At 40.4% G+C, this 19,162-nt stretch overlaps 1 protein-coding gene across 2 annotated transcripts in view; it reads right to left on the bottom strand.

Moving 5' to 3' along the window:
• Positions 1 to 12,282: 12,282 nt before the first annotated feature.
• The window catches only part of LOC126298212 (regucalcin-like), an 81,172-nt gene continuing 74,292 nt past the window's right edge, over positions 12,283 to 19,162 (bottom strand). For both annotated transcript variants that reach the window (XM_049989517.1, XM_049989518.1), the window contains one exon: positions 12,283 to 12,681. In XM_049989517.1, coding sequence (XP_049845474.1) covers positions 12,451 to 12,681 — 231 coding nt within the window. In that variant the 3' untranslated portion in view covers positions 12,283 to 12,450. The remainder of the gene's footprint in view (positions 12,682 to 19,162) is intronic.

Below are 19,162 nucleotides of genomic sequence, written 5' to 3'. Positions count from 1 at the left end.
AGCTGAAGACACTCATTGATGACTAGAGCTTGCAGAATTAAGCTTTCCGGTGATGTTTAGTGCTACGTTCCACCTGTGGTTCTAAACGGTCCCAAACTTTTCATATGGGATTAAACTCGGGTAATTTATTGAGCCAGTGTGATCGGGTGACAGAATTTTGTGAGACCAGGATCGATGCGTGCAGCCCTGTAACACAGCTATCATCTTGCAAGAGGGGCAGTGTCCAGAGCACACTCATCATGAAGATCTAGTAGAAAGGGCAACACTTGGTCACATAGAATGTTGAACTGAATATTCTGTTTCATATTACCGGTAATTTAATTGGTAGGCTGAAGTAATGGTACAAAAAACACCTCCAAAACCTGACAGAACCACATCTGGCCTTAACTACACTCCTTACACATTATGAGTTGGAAACTTCACAGTGCTGTACGCTCGACAAGTTGCGCGTTTGGAAAGAGACGAAATCGCGACTATTCAGACCACACTACATGCCTTCAGTTAGTTATTATCTTGTTCCTGTGTTGTTTGGGTCACTGAAAACGTGCAGGTTTCTGTGCGCCGTGGGAAATGGCCTTTTGTGAGGTACCGAATTACTACTATACATGTCATGCAGTTCCCTTCCCTCAGAAACTGGTTGAGAGGACCTACATTCAATGATAGCAGCAATTCCTGTCGAGTTTGTAAGAGATGGAGAGATGGTCATTTAAATGGCTTGACACTCATCTTCGGTCCCTGTCGATTAAGATCTCTTTACGGCTACAGTTATTGCACTGTAGTTTCAGAGTGGAACACCATTCCTTGTAGACACGTTAGACAGCTCGTTGATACACCAGCAAATCGCGCAACTTCATTCACGATAAGGTCATGGGACCGTCTACACGCAAAAAATAGCTCCTTCCTGCCACGTCTCCACTTCTTACTGCGCTGATTCCTTACAGCCACTGGCGTGCACACACGCACACCACTTCACTGACATGACATCCGGCAGCAGAGGAGGGTCACATGATAGCCCAGTACATGTTGTACAAAGCTCCATAGCGAACAGGTGTCAGAGATTCCATATCGTGTCCATGTACCTCAACATGAGTAGATAAGTTAAATCACACACTCTTTTTGTGTAACTGGTATAGCTAACAGCAAGTAAGTTTATCTAAGAGACAGAGCAAATTTCTAATTAATATGAGCCGCATCCTCGCACAAAAAAATCCAAAATCTAAGAAACTGGGAATGAGCTATCTAAGAGACTGTAACCAATGGCATGTGCAGATAATCAAGATTTAGGAGCTGAGATAATGTCTTTGTCTTGGTATTTTGCTGCTTGATGAAGGTTTTGTTGTAAAATGCACCACGAAGGATTTATCCAATGGGACCAAAATCTGTAGGTGTGAGACGTAAATATACAGACAAACAAATGATTACAATTTCAGAAAAAATTGGATGGTTTATTCAAGAGAAAGACATTGACAAACTGAGCAAGTTAGTAATTCTTAGTCGACTTCCACCCCTTATGCAAGCAGTTATTCGACTTGGCATTGATTGATAGAGTTGCTTGATGTCCTCCTGTCCTTCGGCCTGGAATCTCTCCGATTGGAGTGGAATTGTCTTCAGTGATGAGTCACTCTTCGAATTGAGCCCCGATGACAAGCAAAGATATGTCTGGAGGTACCACAAGTACCAGTGAGGTACCAACCTGACCGTCGTCTTCCATATGGCCCGCCAACCAGGAGTGATGGTCTGAGGTGCCATTTGCTTCATACCAGGACCGCTTTAGTTGTCATCCGCGGCACCATTACAGCACAGCAGTACATCAACGATATTCTACATCCAATTTCGTTGCCCTTCATGGCAAGTCATCCTGGGCTTACATTTCAGCAAGGTAATGCCCGTCCACACATGTTGGAAGTTTCTATTGCTTGTCTGCAGGCTTGCCAAACTCTACATTGGCCAGCAAGGTCACCAGATCTCTACCCAATTGAGAACGTTTGGGGCTTATTGCCACGGCCCTCCAACCATCTGGGTATTTTGACGATGAAACGCGCCAACTGGACAGAAGTTAGAGCAATATACCTCATGAGTACATCCAATAACTCCAGCGACCAATGCTAAGTCAAATAACATCTTGCGTAAGTGCCACAGGTGCGCCAGTACATTACTGACTTGCTGAACTCGTAACGGTCTATACCTTGAATAAATCATACATTTTTCTGAAATTGTAATCATATCTTCCTCTGTACACATACATAACACCTACCTATTTCTCTCCCATTCAGATAATTTCTTCATAGTGAGTCGCTTTCTTGTTCTTCTTCTTCTCATTACAGTAAATATCAATGCACTGCCACTGACTGTGACAAGTGATTCATAATTCTTCCTCAACGCACGTGACACAAGTGGTGGCGTGAAACTGACAGGGTAGTTGGTGACATCAGTACGCGAATGTAATAAAACACCTAACTTCAACAAAACGCATTAGATACTGTTTCTGACACTGAACTATTGTAAATGTGAAATTTTATCACACCAAGGCGTTCAAAGAGTCAGTCAAATAAACCACTTTAAACTTTTACGACTGAGAGTAAATGAAACTCATTCTTGGAAGCATCACTTAAAGATCTTGCACAGGAAATGAATACTGCTGTTTCAGTTTTATGATGCATCTCCATTGTCTCTGATAGTGGAACGCTGAACCTCGTTTAATTTATGCAGTTTTGCCAAATAAAGGCCGGGTTAGTAATTTTAGGTGTTATATGAAATAAATTATTGATGGTGTACAACAACAAGCCACAAACTGGTTTTAGGATACTTTATTAAAAAAGTACCGTTATTAGTTTCCAGTTTTCCACAGTTCATCATCAGACAGCGTTTCACTCTTTCATCAAAACAAATTATACATTGGTTTCTTGTGACCTTCCATATGATAAACAATATTTCACAATTACAAACGAGTAACCAAAATGGTTGCACAATAAATTTGTGTTGGAAGGCAACTGTGGTGAAATGCCCATCTGGCGTAATTGTTTTGCACTTTTCTTGCAAAGAAGTAAATTTTCAATGATCGTTATATTTTCAAAATCACATACGTTGGATTCTATTGTGAAAAACTTTCTTTTCGTCAAAAAACTAATTTTCAATGTGCACCACATGTTTTGATTTTCAACATGCGAAAACAAATACGGAGTTTACAAAGTACATGAGTGTCAAAGATACTCCAATGTAATGATACAAAGACATATCATTCTGTTGGGAGAGGAGGAGTAAATTACTGTTGCATTACATTCAAAAAGTATTTTACATTAAACCTAGGGCATTAAATGCAGACAAAAATGACAAATACATGGGATTTTGTGAATTACAACGTTACTAACTTATTTGCTATAACGATAGACATACAAATGTGAGAAAGATGTCTGTGAAATTCTTATGTGCCATTTCAACATTGACGATGATAATACATTAAAATGTATTACTATTTAGTCCAATAAATAATATTGACTATTGCAGGCAAATAAAATATTTTAAGATTAGTTACTAGGTTTGCAGATGGTCCAAGTACACTCTTAATGTCTCACTTAACATTATTTATATTGGAGTATGAAAACTACTTTTTGGAAGTTTTTCAGGAAAGGAGTCATGGCCAATACATACTTCTCATTGAGGATATTATCAGGGGAAGTGCTTTTGTAAGTCTGTGTGTGTGTGTGTGTGTGTGTGGCTTCTTTTCATGCTAAAAATAATATTTTCATGTTATCTTCAATGGCTAACACCGAATGGGTTTCTTCTGCAATGTAAGCTGCAAATGGAGATTTTTACAAGTTTCCACACCTTAAGGCATTCAGGTGTTCTTTGAAACTAATCTCAAAACTTCAGCTTGTCTGACCAACGTAGAATTTTGGGCACAAATCGTTTTGAAGCTTGTATATTCCTGATTTACTATAGGGGATCACTTTTTACTGTAATTTACTATTAGTAGAGAACCTGGTTTTAATATTACTATTTTTCAATTAGTTTACAATTTCTTATGAAATCGGGCATATGTATGGGATAATGATATATTCAGGTGTAGCTTCTGCAGAAGGCTCATTTGTTTTGGATTGAATGCTGTGTGAACTACTGTTCTGTGCAACTGTGGCTTTCGATTTTTCATTGATTCAGAGTTTTTCTATTATTATAGGATCATAGCCATTATTATGAGCAACTGTTTTAATTAAACTGATTTCATTTTGTTGGTCTGTGAGACTCACAGGCACCTTTTGCATTAGGGTACCATGGCTCTGAAATGTGACATTTTCTGTTGGTTGGGATGGTATGAGCAATTATCAGTGCTGAGATCTGTGATGGTCAGTTTCCTGTAGATGCTAAGCTGATATTTATGGTTAATGTTTCAGACATTAAGAACAAGAAAATTTGTGGTCTTATTTGTTTCATGCTGAATTGTGAATTTAATAATTTTTTGCATCTTGCCAGGGTTTGTTGCCTGTGCATCAATTTCAGTGTTTATACCATTAAAAAGCAAGACTGTATCATCAACATATTTTTGTAGTGTATAATTTTGTTTATGATCTGTTGATTATTTGAGACCTATTTTTTTCTGTGTGGTTGACGTAAATATCTTCTAATATCCCAGGCAAGTTATTTCTCATAGCGAAACTATCATGTTGTTGTTGTTAAAACATATTGTTGATGCTAAAACAATTGTGCTTTAGAATGAGTGTGAGTAATTTTATGAGCTCACAGATATCTGCAATACTAAGTTACTTCCACCAAAGCAGATTCTTTTCTTATAATCTTGACAGTCTTTTTAACAGGGATGTTTGTGTATAGATTCACTACATGCAGTGGTGCAAATTTAGCTGTAGGTGAATGTGGAAGTCTTGAATGGATGTTGTGGGTTCATGTGTGTTGTATATGGTGCTATTTTCAAATGTGTAATGTTTGGCAATTAAGTCTTTCAGTTTATGGCTTATAAAATATTCAGGGCTGTTTCTCGAGTTACATATCAGGTGAATAGGACAGCTTTCTTTATGTATCTTTGGCTGTGTTCATAGTTTTAGTGCTGAGGGATTTGTTGTCATACTGCTGCACACTTCATATGCATTCAGTAGAAAGTTGAAGTTTATTTAGAAGCTTACAGACTTAAGGTTGGAATTTCATTGTGGCATTAGACATTATTTCAGTAATGTTGTTGCAATGGAAAAATTGTAATGTTTTCTCTGTATATTTCTTTACATCTTATACAACAACAGAGCTTCCTTTATCAGCCATTACAAGCAGTTATTTGTTTTCAGATAATTTCGTGTTGATGTTTTTCACATATTTTAGTTCAGTGCTTCTGTGGGCATTATTTGCCTTTAGCTGTGTCATTTTCAGTTTCTTTGACTGAAAAACCAGTGTGTTTTTCAAATATATCTGGTTTAGATATCACATGCAGGTTCTACACATGCATCTGTTGCACTGGTACTGCTGTGTATTGTTGTAGGACTGCTTGAGACCATTATTTACTAGAGTAACTTGACTGTCACTGAATTGGATGTCAGTGGTGTTAACTACCATGTCAAAGAATTTATGTTGGCCTGATTGTTTATTTTTGTCCCAATCAGATTTAAAGAGTTTCATGGCTTCTAGTTTCTTCTTCTGTTTACACGATATTATTATTATTGTTTATTTATTTTATCATTATATGCTGAATAATGGGTCGGAACTTTCAAGGCGAGTGGATGTTTCATATCTGCAAATGCAAAATGTACATGAGGTGGTTTAAATTTTCTTGTTCCTTGTATTGCATTTTTATCTCAGTTTTTAGCGAAATATCACATTTTTGTTGCTATACTGACAGAATTACTTTTTCACTGGAGTTTGACCTACCCATATTTCAGAACTATATTACAGACACACATTAGTTGTTGAATTTATGTCAAGAGACGTTTTGATGAGGTCAGTTTTGTGTTTCTTGAGAATTGTGTATATTTCTTGCAATGTAAGCTTAACACAAATTTGTCAAACTATCAGCTGGTTAGAGATGGTGGCAGTTATATGAAATACATTTTCGCAGGGTGCACAGTAACGAGTAAGAAATTTGTATGAGGTTAGTTTATTGAAAAAGCTCCATTACTAGTATCGATTTTTCACAGTTTATCATCAGGTGGTTTTTTTCACTCTTTCATAAAAACAAGTTATTCATTGGTTTCATACGAATTGTCTAGAATATACAATAATTCACAATTGTTGCGCTAAAGATTTGTGTTGCAATGCCACTTAGCTGAAATATCCATCTGGTGCATTTGTTTTTCAAGTTTTCCTGCAATGAAATACAATCACATACTTTTTTTCTGGGTTGTAAAACACTATTGTTAGGTCACAAAACGAATTTTCAGTAAGCACTTCATGCTTTGGTTTACACCATACGAAAACAAAAACAGATGTTACTAAGTACATGAGACTCAAAGATGCTGCAATGTAATGATACAAAGCTATACCATTCTTTTGAAAAGGAGGCGTAAAGTACCGTTATATTACATTCAAAAAGTATTTTTCATTAAATATAGGGCACTAAATGCAGACACAAACAACAAATATAAGGGATTTTCTGAATTACAGCATTACAAACTTATTTTATATATTGATAGAGATTCAAATGTGGGAAAGAAGTTTATATGCTATTTGAACGTTGATGATGACAATACATCAAAATCTGTTAGTCGTCTTCAATGCAAAAAGTAATACTGACTTTTGTAGGTGCATAAAATATTATAAGATTAGTTACTTGATCTGCAGATAGGTGTACAAACATTATTTGTGTTGGAGTATTGAAAGTTCTTTCTGGAAGTTTTTCAGGAAAGGAATGATAGCCAATTCAGTCTTCTCATTAAGGATATTATGAAGGGAAGCGGTTTTTGTGTGTGTGTATTTATATATTCTCTAACAGATTCGTAGTGGCTTCTTTTTCTGCTAAAAGTAATATTCTCATGTTAGTCTCAATGTTTGTCACTGAATGGTTTTCTTCTGCAATGTGGGCTAAAGATGGAGATTTGTACAAGTTTCCATGCCTTAAGGCATTGCGGTGTTCTACGAACGTAATCTCAAAACTTCAGCTTTTCTGACCAATGTAGAATTTTGGGTATAAATAACATTGGAGCTTATGTACTCCTGAATAACTGTAGTGATCTTAGAAAGTTGTACACCAGGTATCACTTTTCGCTATAATTTACTATTAGTAGAGAAGCTGATATTAACATTCTATGTATTCTTTTTGAACAAGTTTACAATTTGGTATGCTAATGCACTTATGTATGGGACAATAAAACTGTTTAAATCTGATTGAGACAAAAATAAACAATCAGGCCAACATAAATTCTTTGACATGGTAGTTAACACCACTGACATCCAATTCAGTGACAGTCAAGTTACTCTAGTAAATAATGGTCTCAAGCAGTCCTACAACAATACACAGCAGTGCCAGTGTAACAGATGTATGTGTAGAACCTGCCTGTGATATCTAAACCAGATATACTTGAAAAACACACTGGGTTTTCAGTCAAAGAAACTGAAAATGACACAGCTAAAGGCAAATAATGCCCACAGAAGCACTGAACTAAAATATGTGAAAACATCAACACGAAATTATCTGAAAACAAATAACTGCTTGTAATGGCTGATAAAAGAAGATCTATCGTTGTATAGCATGTAAAGAAATATACAGAGAAAACATTACAATTTTTCCATTGCAACAACATTACCGAAATAATGTCTGACGCCACAATGAAATTCCAAACTTAAGTCTGTAAGCTTCTAAATAAACTTCAACTTTCTACTGAATGCATATGAAGTGTGCAGCAGTATGACAACAAATCCCTCAGCACTAAAACTATGAACACAGCCAAAGATACATAAAGAAAGCTGTCCTATTCACCTGATATGTAACTCGAGAAACAGCCCTGAATATTTTATAAGCCATAAACTGAAAGACTTAATTGCCAAACATTACACATTTGAAAATAGCACCATATACAACACACATGAACCCACAACATCCATTCAAGACTTCCACATTCACCTACAGCTAAATTTGCACCACTGCATGTAGTGAATCTATACACAAACATCCCTGTTAAAAAGACTGTCAAGATTATAAGAAAAGAATCTGCTTTGGTGGAAGTAACTTAGTATTGCAGATATCTGTGAGCTCATAAAATTACTCACACTCATTCTAAAGCACAATTGTTTTAGCATCAACAATATGTTTTAACAACAACAACATGATAGTTTCGCTATGAGAAATAACTTGCCTGGGATATTAGAAGATATTTACGTCAACCACACAGAAAAAAAATAGGTCTCAAATAATCAACAGATCATAAACAAAATTATACACTACAAAAATATGTTGATGATACAGTCTTGCTTTTTAATGGTATAAACACTGAAATTGATGCACAGGCAACAAACCCTGGCAAGATGCAAAAAATTATTAAATTCACAATTCAGCATGAAACAAATAAGACCACAAATTTTCTTGTTCTTAATGTCTGAAACATTAACCATAAATATCAGCTTAACATCTACAGGAAACTGACCATCACAGATCTCAGCACTGATAATTGCTCATACCATCCCAACCAACAGAAAATGTCACATTTCAGAGCCATGGTACCCTAATGCAAAAGGTGCCTGTGAGTCTCACAGACCAACAAAATGAAATCAGTTTAATTAAAACAGTTGCTCATAATAATGGCTATGATCCTATAATAATAGAAAAACTCTGAATCAATGAAAAATCGAAAGCCACAGTTGCACAGAACAGTAGTTCACACAGCATTCAATCCAAAACAAATGAGCCTTCTGCAGAAGCTACACCTGAATATATCATTATCCCATACATATGCCCGATTTCATAAGAAATTGTAAACTAATTGAAAAATAGTAATATTAAAACCAGGTTCTCTACTAATAGTAAATTACAGTAAAAAGTGATCCCCTATAGTAAATCAGGAATATACAAGCTTCAAAACGATTTGTGCCCAAAATTCTACGTTGGTCAGACAAGCTGAAGTTTTGAGATTAGTTTCAAAGAACACCTGAATGCCTTAAGGTGTGGAAACTTGTACAAATCTCCATTTGCAGCTTACATTGCAGAAGAAAGCCATTGAAGATAACATGAAAATATTATTTTTAGCAGGAAAAGCAGCCACTATGAATCCGTTAGAGAAAATCGAAATACACACTCACACACACACAGACTTACAAAAGCACTTCCCTTGATAATCTCCTCAATGAGAAGTATGAATTGGCATTGACTCCTTTCCTGAAAAACTTCCAAAAAGTACTTTCCATACTCCAATATAAATAATGTTTGTATACCTTTCTGCAAATCTAGTAACTAATCTTAAAATATTTTATGTACCTACAATAGTCAATATTATTTATTGGACTAAATAGTAATACATTTTAATGTATTATCATCGTCAATGTTGAAATGGCACATAAGGATTTCACAGACATCTTTCTCACATTTGTATATCTATCGTTACAGCAAATAAGTTAGTAACGCTATAATTCACAAAATCCCATGTATTTGTCATTTTTGACTGCATTTAATGCCCTAGGTTTAATGTAAAATACTTTTTGAATGTAATGCAACAGTAATTTACTCCTCCTCTCCCAACAGAATGATATGTCTTTGTATCATTACATTGCAGCATCTTTTACACTCATGTACTATGTAAACTGTGTATTTGTTTTCGTATGTTGTAAATCAAACATGTTGTGAACTCTGAAAACTCGTTTTGTGACCTAACAAAAGTTGTTTACAATCCAAATCAACGTACATGATTGTGAAAATGCAAAGATCATCGAGAATGTACTTCATACCAAGAATACTGCAAAAAGATATGCGCGAGATGGACATTTCAACTAACTTTCATTCCAACACATACCTACAGCGCAATCATTTTGGTTGCCCATTCGTAATTGTGAATTATTATTTATCCAATGGCAACTCACTGGATACCTATGTATAATTTGTTTTGATGAAAAGGGGAAAAATTCGTAACCGGTAACAGTACTTTGTGAATAATGTAACCTAAAACCAATTTGTGGTTGAGTGCTGTACACCCTCAATAATTTACTTGTTTACTTTTCTTAATTTCACACTATCATTTCTTACAGTATTACATTTTTGAGTAGATCTACGCACTTCCTTCTTCCGGCTGAGCTACGACTCACGAGTGAAATATGGTATGGGTTCGATGAAGATTTGGGCAATCTTTAACCTGGTACTCTGTGGTACCCGTGCGTACTCTGCAAGGTGGAAATACTATAATGTTTGTTCCCCAATGGTGATGCTGTGTTCCAAGACAACAGGGCCGCTGTTTGCACAGTTCTCATCGTCCAGGACTAGTTCTCTGAGCACGAGGACGTATTGTCACATCTTCCCCTGATCGCCACAGTCACCAGATCTCAATAGTATTTAGCCTTTGTGGTGTACTTCGGAGAGAAGTGTTTGTGATTGCAATCAACCTCCGTCATCGTTATGCGAACTGGACACTATTTTGCAGGAAGACTGGTATCAGATTCCCTTGAAAATCATACAGGAGCTGTGATTATTCATTCCGAGACGAATTGAAGCTGTTTTTAATGCTAACTGTTTTCCTACACTGTAATAGGCATGGTAAAATGTGGCGTTTCCAATTTTTTGGCCACCCCCTGTTGGTGCGCACATACTGCAGCTTCCATTGTAAATAGTGTGCTTATGAATAGACCAGGCACGTTGAAGTTAAGTGAGACATTAAGAGTGTACTTGGACCGTTGGATAATTGCTCTTCTACGAATAGTACGAGGATCCAACAACGTTTGTTAGTAAATGTGATATTACTAGTGAACAATTTCGTGAAGTGAGGAAACTTCCAGACTATGTAGAAAACAGAAACGGCCTACTGTATGCTGTCTGTCTGAATTTCAGTTATATTTAGTGAACTGAAGAACTGTTTGGAAGATTTATAGATCAGGAACAGCCGAGTGACAGTTTTGTATCGAAAACTGAAATATAGTGGCCGGAACTAAAAGTGTAAGGTAAGTACAAGTGATACTAAAAATGAAGAAAAAGCTATTGCAGAACAAAATGACTTACATCTTATCAAAGCTGTTTGCATCACGCGCGTCAACGCCTTGTCTGGAAGGAAACGAACGAATTGACAAGAAAAATACATACGCAAAGCAGTTATGTTACGTACTGTACTCGGTGATCAAAAAGTCAGGATAAATTTGAAAACTGAATAAATCACTGAATAATGTAGATAGAGAGGTACACATTGACACACATGTTGGAATGACGGGGTTTTATTAGAACAACAAAATTCAAAAGTTAAAAAAATGTCCGACAGATGGCGCTTCATCTGATCAGAATAGCAATAATTAGCATAACAAAGCAAGACAAAGCAAATACGATGTTCTTTACAGGAAATGCTCAATATGTCCACCATCATTCCTCAACAGTAGCTGTAGTCGAGGAATAATGTTGTGAACAGCACTGTAAAGCATGTCCGGATTTGTGGTTTTTCAGCATCCCTAGAGATGTCGGTCGATCACGATACACTTGCGACTTCAGATAACCCCAAAGCCAATAATCGCACGTACTGAGGTCTGGGGACCTGGGAAGCCAAGCATGACGAAAGTGGCGGTTGAGCATACGATCATCACCAAACGACGCGCGCAAGAGGTCTTTCACGCGCCATCTGTCGGACATTTTGTGAAGTTTTTTTTTTCTTGTTCTAATAAAACCCCATGTCATTCCAAGCATGTGTGTCAATTTTTACATCTCTATCTACATTACTCCATGGTTTATTAAGTTTTCAAATTTATACTGGCTTTTTGATCACCCTGTATATAGAAAGTTCTGTGAACGCGGCCGAATGGCAACAGAACACTGGTTACCATACCCTAGTTAGGCCATTCGCTAGTCCCATGTTTGGCTATGAAGGAACGTGAACTACAGCAATCCTTGGTCGAGCTGTGTATATTTGCTACCTAGTACGCTGCCCTCGTGTGTAGCGCATCTGCAAAAAGTGAAGGAAATGGACATCGCAGAGTACCCCGACATCCTCCCAAGAGATCAGCCAGCCTTTGGCAGATAGACTAAACAGTGCCGCGCTGCAAAGTGGGACCTACTCTCGAGTGAAGCAGATGTGTACGAATGCAGCCAGTTACCAGATCCGTGGGCCTGCTGCTGTGGCGCCTGTTGAATGAACCTTGTACAGTAGAAGATTTTTTGCAGTTAAGTCAATTCGGTCACAGTTTTTAAACAACTTATTTAATTGGGCATGGAAATAGCAATAATATAAAAATATTTTGGCGACGTAGCACATTTCCATGTCTTCATCTAGGGTGGTAGTATGTAACGAGAACTTTATTTAGTGCCGCCAATCCCTGTAACATTGAGTGCCACGATAAATATGCTCAGAGTAGGACGCGGTGTGCGGGGAGTCCCTTGGCGCCGAGCCCGGTGACGCGGAAGCTGCAGCCGGCCATAGGCAGGCGCTCCAGCTCTTCACGGGTCATGCCGTCGAACGCTGACGTAACGAACAACTCGTCGAGGCCAGCGCCGCCCCACGCCACTGACGTCACGTTAAGTGCCGGGATGTCCACCCGCTGCAGCAACTTGCCACTGGCCGGATCCACCTGGATCACCTGAAAAAAAACTATTATTGTCCTCCAATCCAAAGTTTAGCATGTACTTTCCCGTTTCAAAAAGAAATTTTTTAAACGAATGCTGGTAGATTAAGCAATTGTAGTTATTGTACCTGCAAAATACTAATGCGAATTCTTTACAGACGAATGGAAAAACTGATAGAAGCCGACCTCGGGGAAGATCAGTTTGGATTCCGTAGAAATGTTGGAACACGTGAGGCAATACTGACCCTACGACTTATCTTAGAAGAAAGATTAAGGAAAGGCAAACCTACGTTTCTAGCATTTGTAGACTTAGTGAAAGTTTTTGACAATGTTGACTAGAACACTCTCTTTCAAATTCTGAAGATTGCAGGGGTAAAATACAGGGAGCGGAAGGCTATTTACAATTTGTACAGAAAAAGCAGATGGCAGTTATAAGAGTTCGTGGGCATGAAAGGGAAGCAGTGGTTGGGAAGGGAGTGAGACAGGGTTGTAGCCTATCCCCAATATTATTCAATCTGTATATTGAGCAAACAGTAAAGGAAACAAAAGAAAAGTTCGGAGTAGGTTTTAAAATCCATGGAGAAGGAATAAACCTTTGAGGTTCGCCGATGACATCGTAATTCTGTCAGAGACAAGAAAGGACTTGGAAGAACAGTTGAACGGAATGGACAGTGTCTTGAAAGGAGGGTATAAGATGAACATCAACAAAAGAAAAATGAGGATAATGGAATGTAGTCGAATTAAGTCGGGTGATGCTGAGGGAATTAGATTAGGAAATGAGACACTTATAGTAGTAAAGGAGTTTTGCTATTTGGGGAGCAAAATAACTGATGATGGTCGAAGTAGAGAGGATATAAAATGTAGACTGGCAATGGCAAGGAAAGCGTTTCTGAAGAAGAGAAATTTATTAACATCGAGTATAGATTAAATGTCAGGAAGTCGTTTCTGAAAGTATTTCTATGGAGTGTAGCCATGTATGGAAGTGAAACATGGACGATTGATAGTTTGGACAAGAAGAGAATTGAAGCTTTCGAAATGTGGTGCTACAGAAGAATGCTGGAGATTAGGTGGGTAGATCACATAACTAATGAGGAGGTATTGAACAGAAATGGGGAAAAGAGGAGCTTGTGGCACAACTTGACTAGAAGAAGGGATCGGTTGGTAGGAAATGTTCTGAGACATCGAGGGATCACCAATTTAATATTGGAGGGCAGCGTGGAGGGTAAAAATCATGAAGGAGACCAAGAGATGAATACACTAAGCAGATTCAGAAGGGAGTAGGTTGCAGTAGGTATTGGGAGATGAAGAATCTTGCACAGGATAGAGTAGCATGGAGAGCTGCATCAAGCCAGTCTCAGGGCTGAAGACCACAACAACAACAACAACAACAACAGCTATTCTACAGTATCTGATCAGCAGTACCTGGACACTTATTAGGATGTGTCCACCATTCATCTTTATGACGGCTTTAATTCAGTTAGGAACATTTTAAACTAGGTGTCTCAATGTCTATGGAGGAAACTAAAGAGCTGAAACCAAACAGGGTTGTGATGTTGGACTTGGGGTCAGTAGCAAAGTCGACGTTTTAACTCATCCCAAAGGTTTTCCACTGGGTTCAGGTCGGACAATCGGCAGAACAGTCCAATATAGAAATGTCCACAGATAATTTCCTTGCAGATGATGCTTTAGGACAGGATGCACTGGCGTGCTGGTGCAAACAATCATCGACTCCAAACTGTTCCTCTAATTTTGTTGTTGTTGTTGTTGTGGCCTTTAGTCCGAAGACTGGTTTGATGCAGCTCTCCATGCTATTTACCCGATCTACCCATCTAATCTTCAGCATACTTAGCATTCTTTTGTAGCACCACATTCCAAAAGCCACTAATCACTTCTTGTCAAAAGTGTTTATTGTCTGTGTTTCATTCCATAGCGTAGCTACAAATGCTTTCAGAAAAAACTTCTTAAGAATTAAATCTTTATTAGATGGTTACAAATTCTCCTTCACAAATGTTTTTGTTGCCATTGCCAGACTACATTTTATATTCATTCTACAACAATCATCATATCCGCTCGCTAGAAATATCCTGCAAGCGCTCCACCAGGTCACCTCGCTCAGTGGACCCTAAATTGATACTATCCCACTGCCTGCCGATCTGACTGGCCTGCTCATCATTTCAAGTGGCCGCACTCAGAATTTAGCATGCCGCTCACGGCTCAACAGACACCTCAAATTTAATATCCTGCAAGCGCCCCACCAGGTCATTTCGCTTAGAGGACATTACATTAATATGACGCCACTGCCCGCTGAACTGACTGGCCTGAGCGTAGTTTCAAGTGGCCGCACTCAGAGCTTAGTGTGCCGCTCACTGCTCAATAGACACCTCTAATTTAATGTCCTGGAAGCGCTCCACCAGGCCATCCCGCTCAGAGGACGCTAATTTAATACGGCGCCACTGCCCCCCGATCTCACTGGCCTGCACATCTTTTCAGGTGGCCGCAGTAAGAGCTTAGTGTGCCGCTCACGGCTCAACAGACACCTCTAATTTAATATCCTGGAAGCGCTAAACTAGGCCATCCCGCTCAGAGGACGCTAATGTAATACGACGCCACTGCACGCCGATCTCACTGGCCTGCACATCTTTTCAGGTGGCCGCAGTAAGAGCTTAGTGTGCCGCTCACGGCTCAACAGACACCTCTAATTTAATATCCTGGAAGCGCTAAACTAGGCCATCCCGCTCAGAGGACACTAATGTAATACGACGCCACTGCACGCCGATCTCACTGGCCTGCACATCTTTTCAAGGGTTGCCGCAGTGAGAGCTTAGTGTGACACTCACGGCTCAACACACACCTCAAATTAAATAACCTGCTAGTGCTCCACCAGGGCATCTCGCTCAGAGGATGCTAAATTTATATGACCCTACTGCCCGCCGATCCGACTGGCCTGCGCATCTTTTCAAGTGGCCACTCTCAGGGCTTAGTGTGCCAACCATGGCTCAACAGACACCTCAAATTAAATATCCTGCAAGTGCTCCATCAGGCCATCTCGCTCAGAGGATGCTAAATTGACGCGACCCCACTGCCCGCCGATCTGACTGGCCTGCACATCTTTTCAAGTGGCCGCACTCAGAGCTTAGCATGCCAGTCACAGCATAACAGACACCACAAATTTAATATTCTGCAACCACTCCACCAGGTCATTTCCCTCATAGGAAGCAAAATTAATACGACCCCACTGCCTGCCGATCTGACTGACCTGGTCATCTTACCAAGTGGCCGCACTCAGAGTTTAACATGCCGCTCATGGCTCAACAGACACTTCAAATTTAATATCCTGCAAGTGCTCCACCAGGCCATTTCGCTCAGAGACCCTACATTAATATGACGCCACTGCCCGCTAACCTGACTGGCCTGCGAATCTTTTCAAGTGGCAGCTCTCAGAGCTTAGCATGCCACTCACAGCTAAACACACACCTCAAATTAAATATCCTGCTAGTGCTCCACCAGGCCATCTCGCTCAGAGGACGCTAAATTTATACGACCCCACTGCCCGCCGATCCGACTGGCCAGCGAATCTTTTCAACTGCCCACACTCAGAACTTAGCATGCCACTCACGGCTCAACAGACACCTCAAATTTAATATCCTGCAAGCGTTCCACCAGGCCATCTCTCTCAGAGGATGCTAAATTGACACGACCTCACTGCCCGCCGATCTGACTGGCCTGCACATCTTTTCAAGTGGCCGCACTCAGAGCTTAGCATGCCAGTCACAGCATAACAGACACCACAAATTTAATATTCTGCAACCACTCCACCAGGTCATTTCCCTCACAGGAAGCAAAATTAAAACGACCCCACTGCCCGCCGATCTAAATGACCTGGTTATCTTTCCAAGTGGATGCACTCAGAGTATAACATGCCGCTCACGGCTCAACAGACACCTCAAATTTAATATCCTGCAAGCGCTGCACCAGGCCATCCCGTTCAGAAGACGCTAAGCTAATACGACCCCAATGTCGGCAGATATGACTGGCATGCGCAACTTTTCAAGTGGCCACAATCAGAACATAGTGTGCTGCTCACGGATCAACAGACACCTCAAATTAAATATCCTGCTAGTGCTCCACCAGGCATTCTCGCTCAGAGGATGCTAAATTTATTTGATCCCAATGCCCACCTATCTGACTGGCCTGCGCATCTTTTGAAGTGGCCGCACTCAGAGCTTAGCATGCCACTCATGGCTCAACAGACACCTCAAATTTAATATCCTGCAAGCGTTCCACCATGTCATTTCCCTCATAGGAAGCAAAATTAATACGACCCCACTGCCCGCCGATCTGACTGACCTGGTCATCTTACCAAGTGGCCGCACTCAGAGTTTAACATGCCGCTCATGGCTCAACAGACACTTCAAATTTAATATCCTGCAAGTGCTCCACCAGGCCATTTCGCTCAGAGACCCTACATTAATATGACGCCACTGCCCGCTAACCTGACTGGCCTGCGAATCTTTTCAAGTGGCAGCTCTCAGAGCTTAGCATGCCACTCACAGCTAAACACACACCTCAAATTAAATATCCTGCTAGTGCTCCACCAGGCCATCTCGCTCAGAGGACGCTAAATTTATACGACCCCACTGCCCGCCGATCCGACTGGCCAGCGAATCTTTTCAACTGCCCACACTCAGAGCTTAGCATGCCACTCACGGCTCAACAGACACCTCAGATTTAATATCCTGCAAGCGTTCCACTAGGCCATTTCGCTCAGAGGACGCTAAATTAATACGACGCCACTGCCAGTCGTTCTGACTGGCCTGCGCATCTTTTCAAGTGGCTGCACTCAGAGCTTAGCGAGCCCCTCACGCCTCAACAGTCACCACAAATTAAATATCCAGCAAGCGTTCCACCAGGCCATCTCTCTAAGAGGACACTAAATTGATACAACCCCAATGCCCGCCGATCTGACTAACCTGCGCAACTTTTCAAGTGGCCACTCTCAGGGCTTAGCGTGCCATTCACGGCTCAACAGACACCTCAAATTTAATTTCCTGCAAGCTCTCCACCAAGACATCTCGCTCAGAGGATGTTAAATTGATACGCCTCTAATGCCCGCCAATCTGACTGGCCTGCGAATCTTTTCACGTGGCCGCACTCAGAGCTTAGCATGCCGCTCACGGCTCAACAGACACCTCAGATTTAATATCCTGCACGCGATGCACTCCACCACGCCATCTCGCTCAGAGGACGCTAAATTGATATGACCCCACTGCCCGCCGATCTGACTGGCCCGCGCATCTTTTCAAGTGGCTGCACTCACAGCTTCGCCCCAGATGCAGGGCATCTATAGACCTACCAGCATTAGTATTGAACGCTGGCGCGATGATACATCGAGGTAGCACGATGCTGCTAAACACTACTAATGTTCACAGACAATTTTAGTGTATCAGTATTAATGACTATTTGTATCTATCAAGAATACTACTCTCATTTATACAGTGAGGTGACAAAAGTCAAGGGAGAGCGATATGCACTTGAACAGGAGCTTATAGTATCTTGTATTCAAGGTGTAAAAGGGCAGTGCACTGGCGGACCTGTCATTTGCACTCAGGCGATTCATGTGAGAAGATTCCTAGGTAATTATGGGCACAGGACGGGAACTGATGGACTTTGAATGTGGAATGGAAATTGGAGCTAGACGCATGGGTCATTCTATTTCGGAAATCGTTAGAGAATTCAATATTCCGAGATCCACAGTGTCAAGAGTGTGCGGAGAACACCACAGTTCAAGTATTATTACATCTCACCGTGGACAGTGCAGTGGCCGACAGCCTTCACTTAACAACCGAGAGCAGCGGCGTTTGCGTAGAGTTGTCAGTGCTGACAGACAAGCAGCATTATGTGAAATAACCGCAGAAATCCATGTGGAACGTACGACGAACGGATCTATTAGGACAGCACGTCGAAATTTGGTGTTATTGGGCTACGGCAGCAGACGACGTATGCTAATAGCACTACATTGCCTGTGCTCGTGGCCGTATCGGTTGGACCGTAGACGACTGGAAAACCATGGTTTGTTCAGATAAGTTCCGATATCAGTTGGTGAGGGCTGACAGTAGGGTTTTGTCAACAAATCAGTGTGCAAGCTGGTGGTGGCTCCATAATGGTGTGAGATGTGTTCACATGGGACAGACTGGATGCTCTGGTCAACTGAACCCATCATTGACTGGAAATGGTTATGTTCGACTACAGGAGATTGCAGCTGTTCAACGAACCAATTTTGATGGACGACAATGGGCCACATACCCTGCCAATATTGTTCTCGATTGTTTTGAAGAACATTCTCGACAATTCGAGAAAATGATGTGGCCACCCAGATCGGCCGACATGAATTCCATAGAACATTTGTAGGACATAATCGAGAGGTCCGTTCGTGCACAAAATCCTGCACTGGCAACACTTTCACAATTTTTGACGGCTATAGAGTCAGCGTGGCTCA

This window comes from Schistocerca gregaria, chromosome X, assembly GCF_023897955.1.
Source record: "Schistocerca gregaria isolate iqSchGreg1 chromosome X, iqSchGreg1.2, whole genome shotgun sequence".
Classification (NCBI taxonomy): Eukaryota; Metazoa; Arthropoda; class Insecta; order Orthoptera; family Acrididae; genus Schistocerca; species Schistocerca gregaria.
The sequence above is the reverse complement of the archived record's forward strand: the minus strand, read 5'-3'. Positions and strand labels throughout refer to the sequence as shown.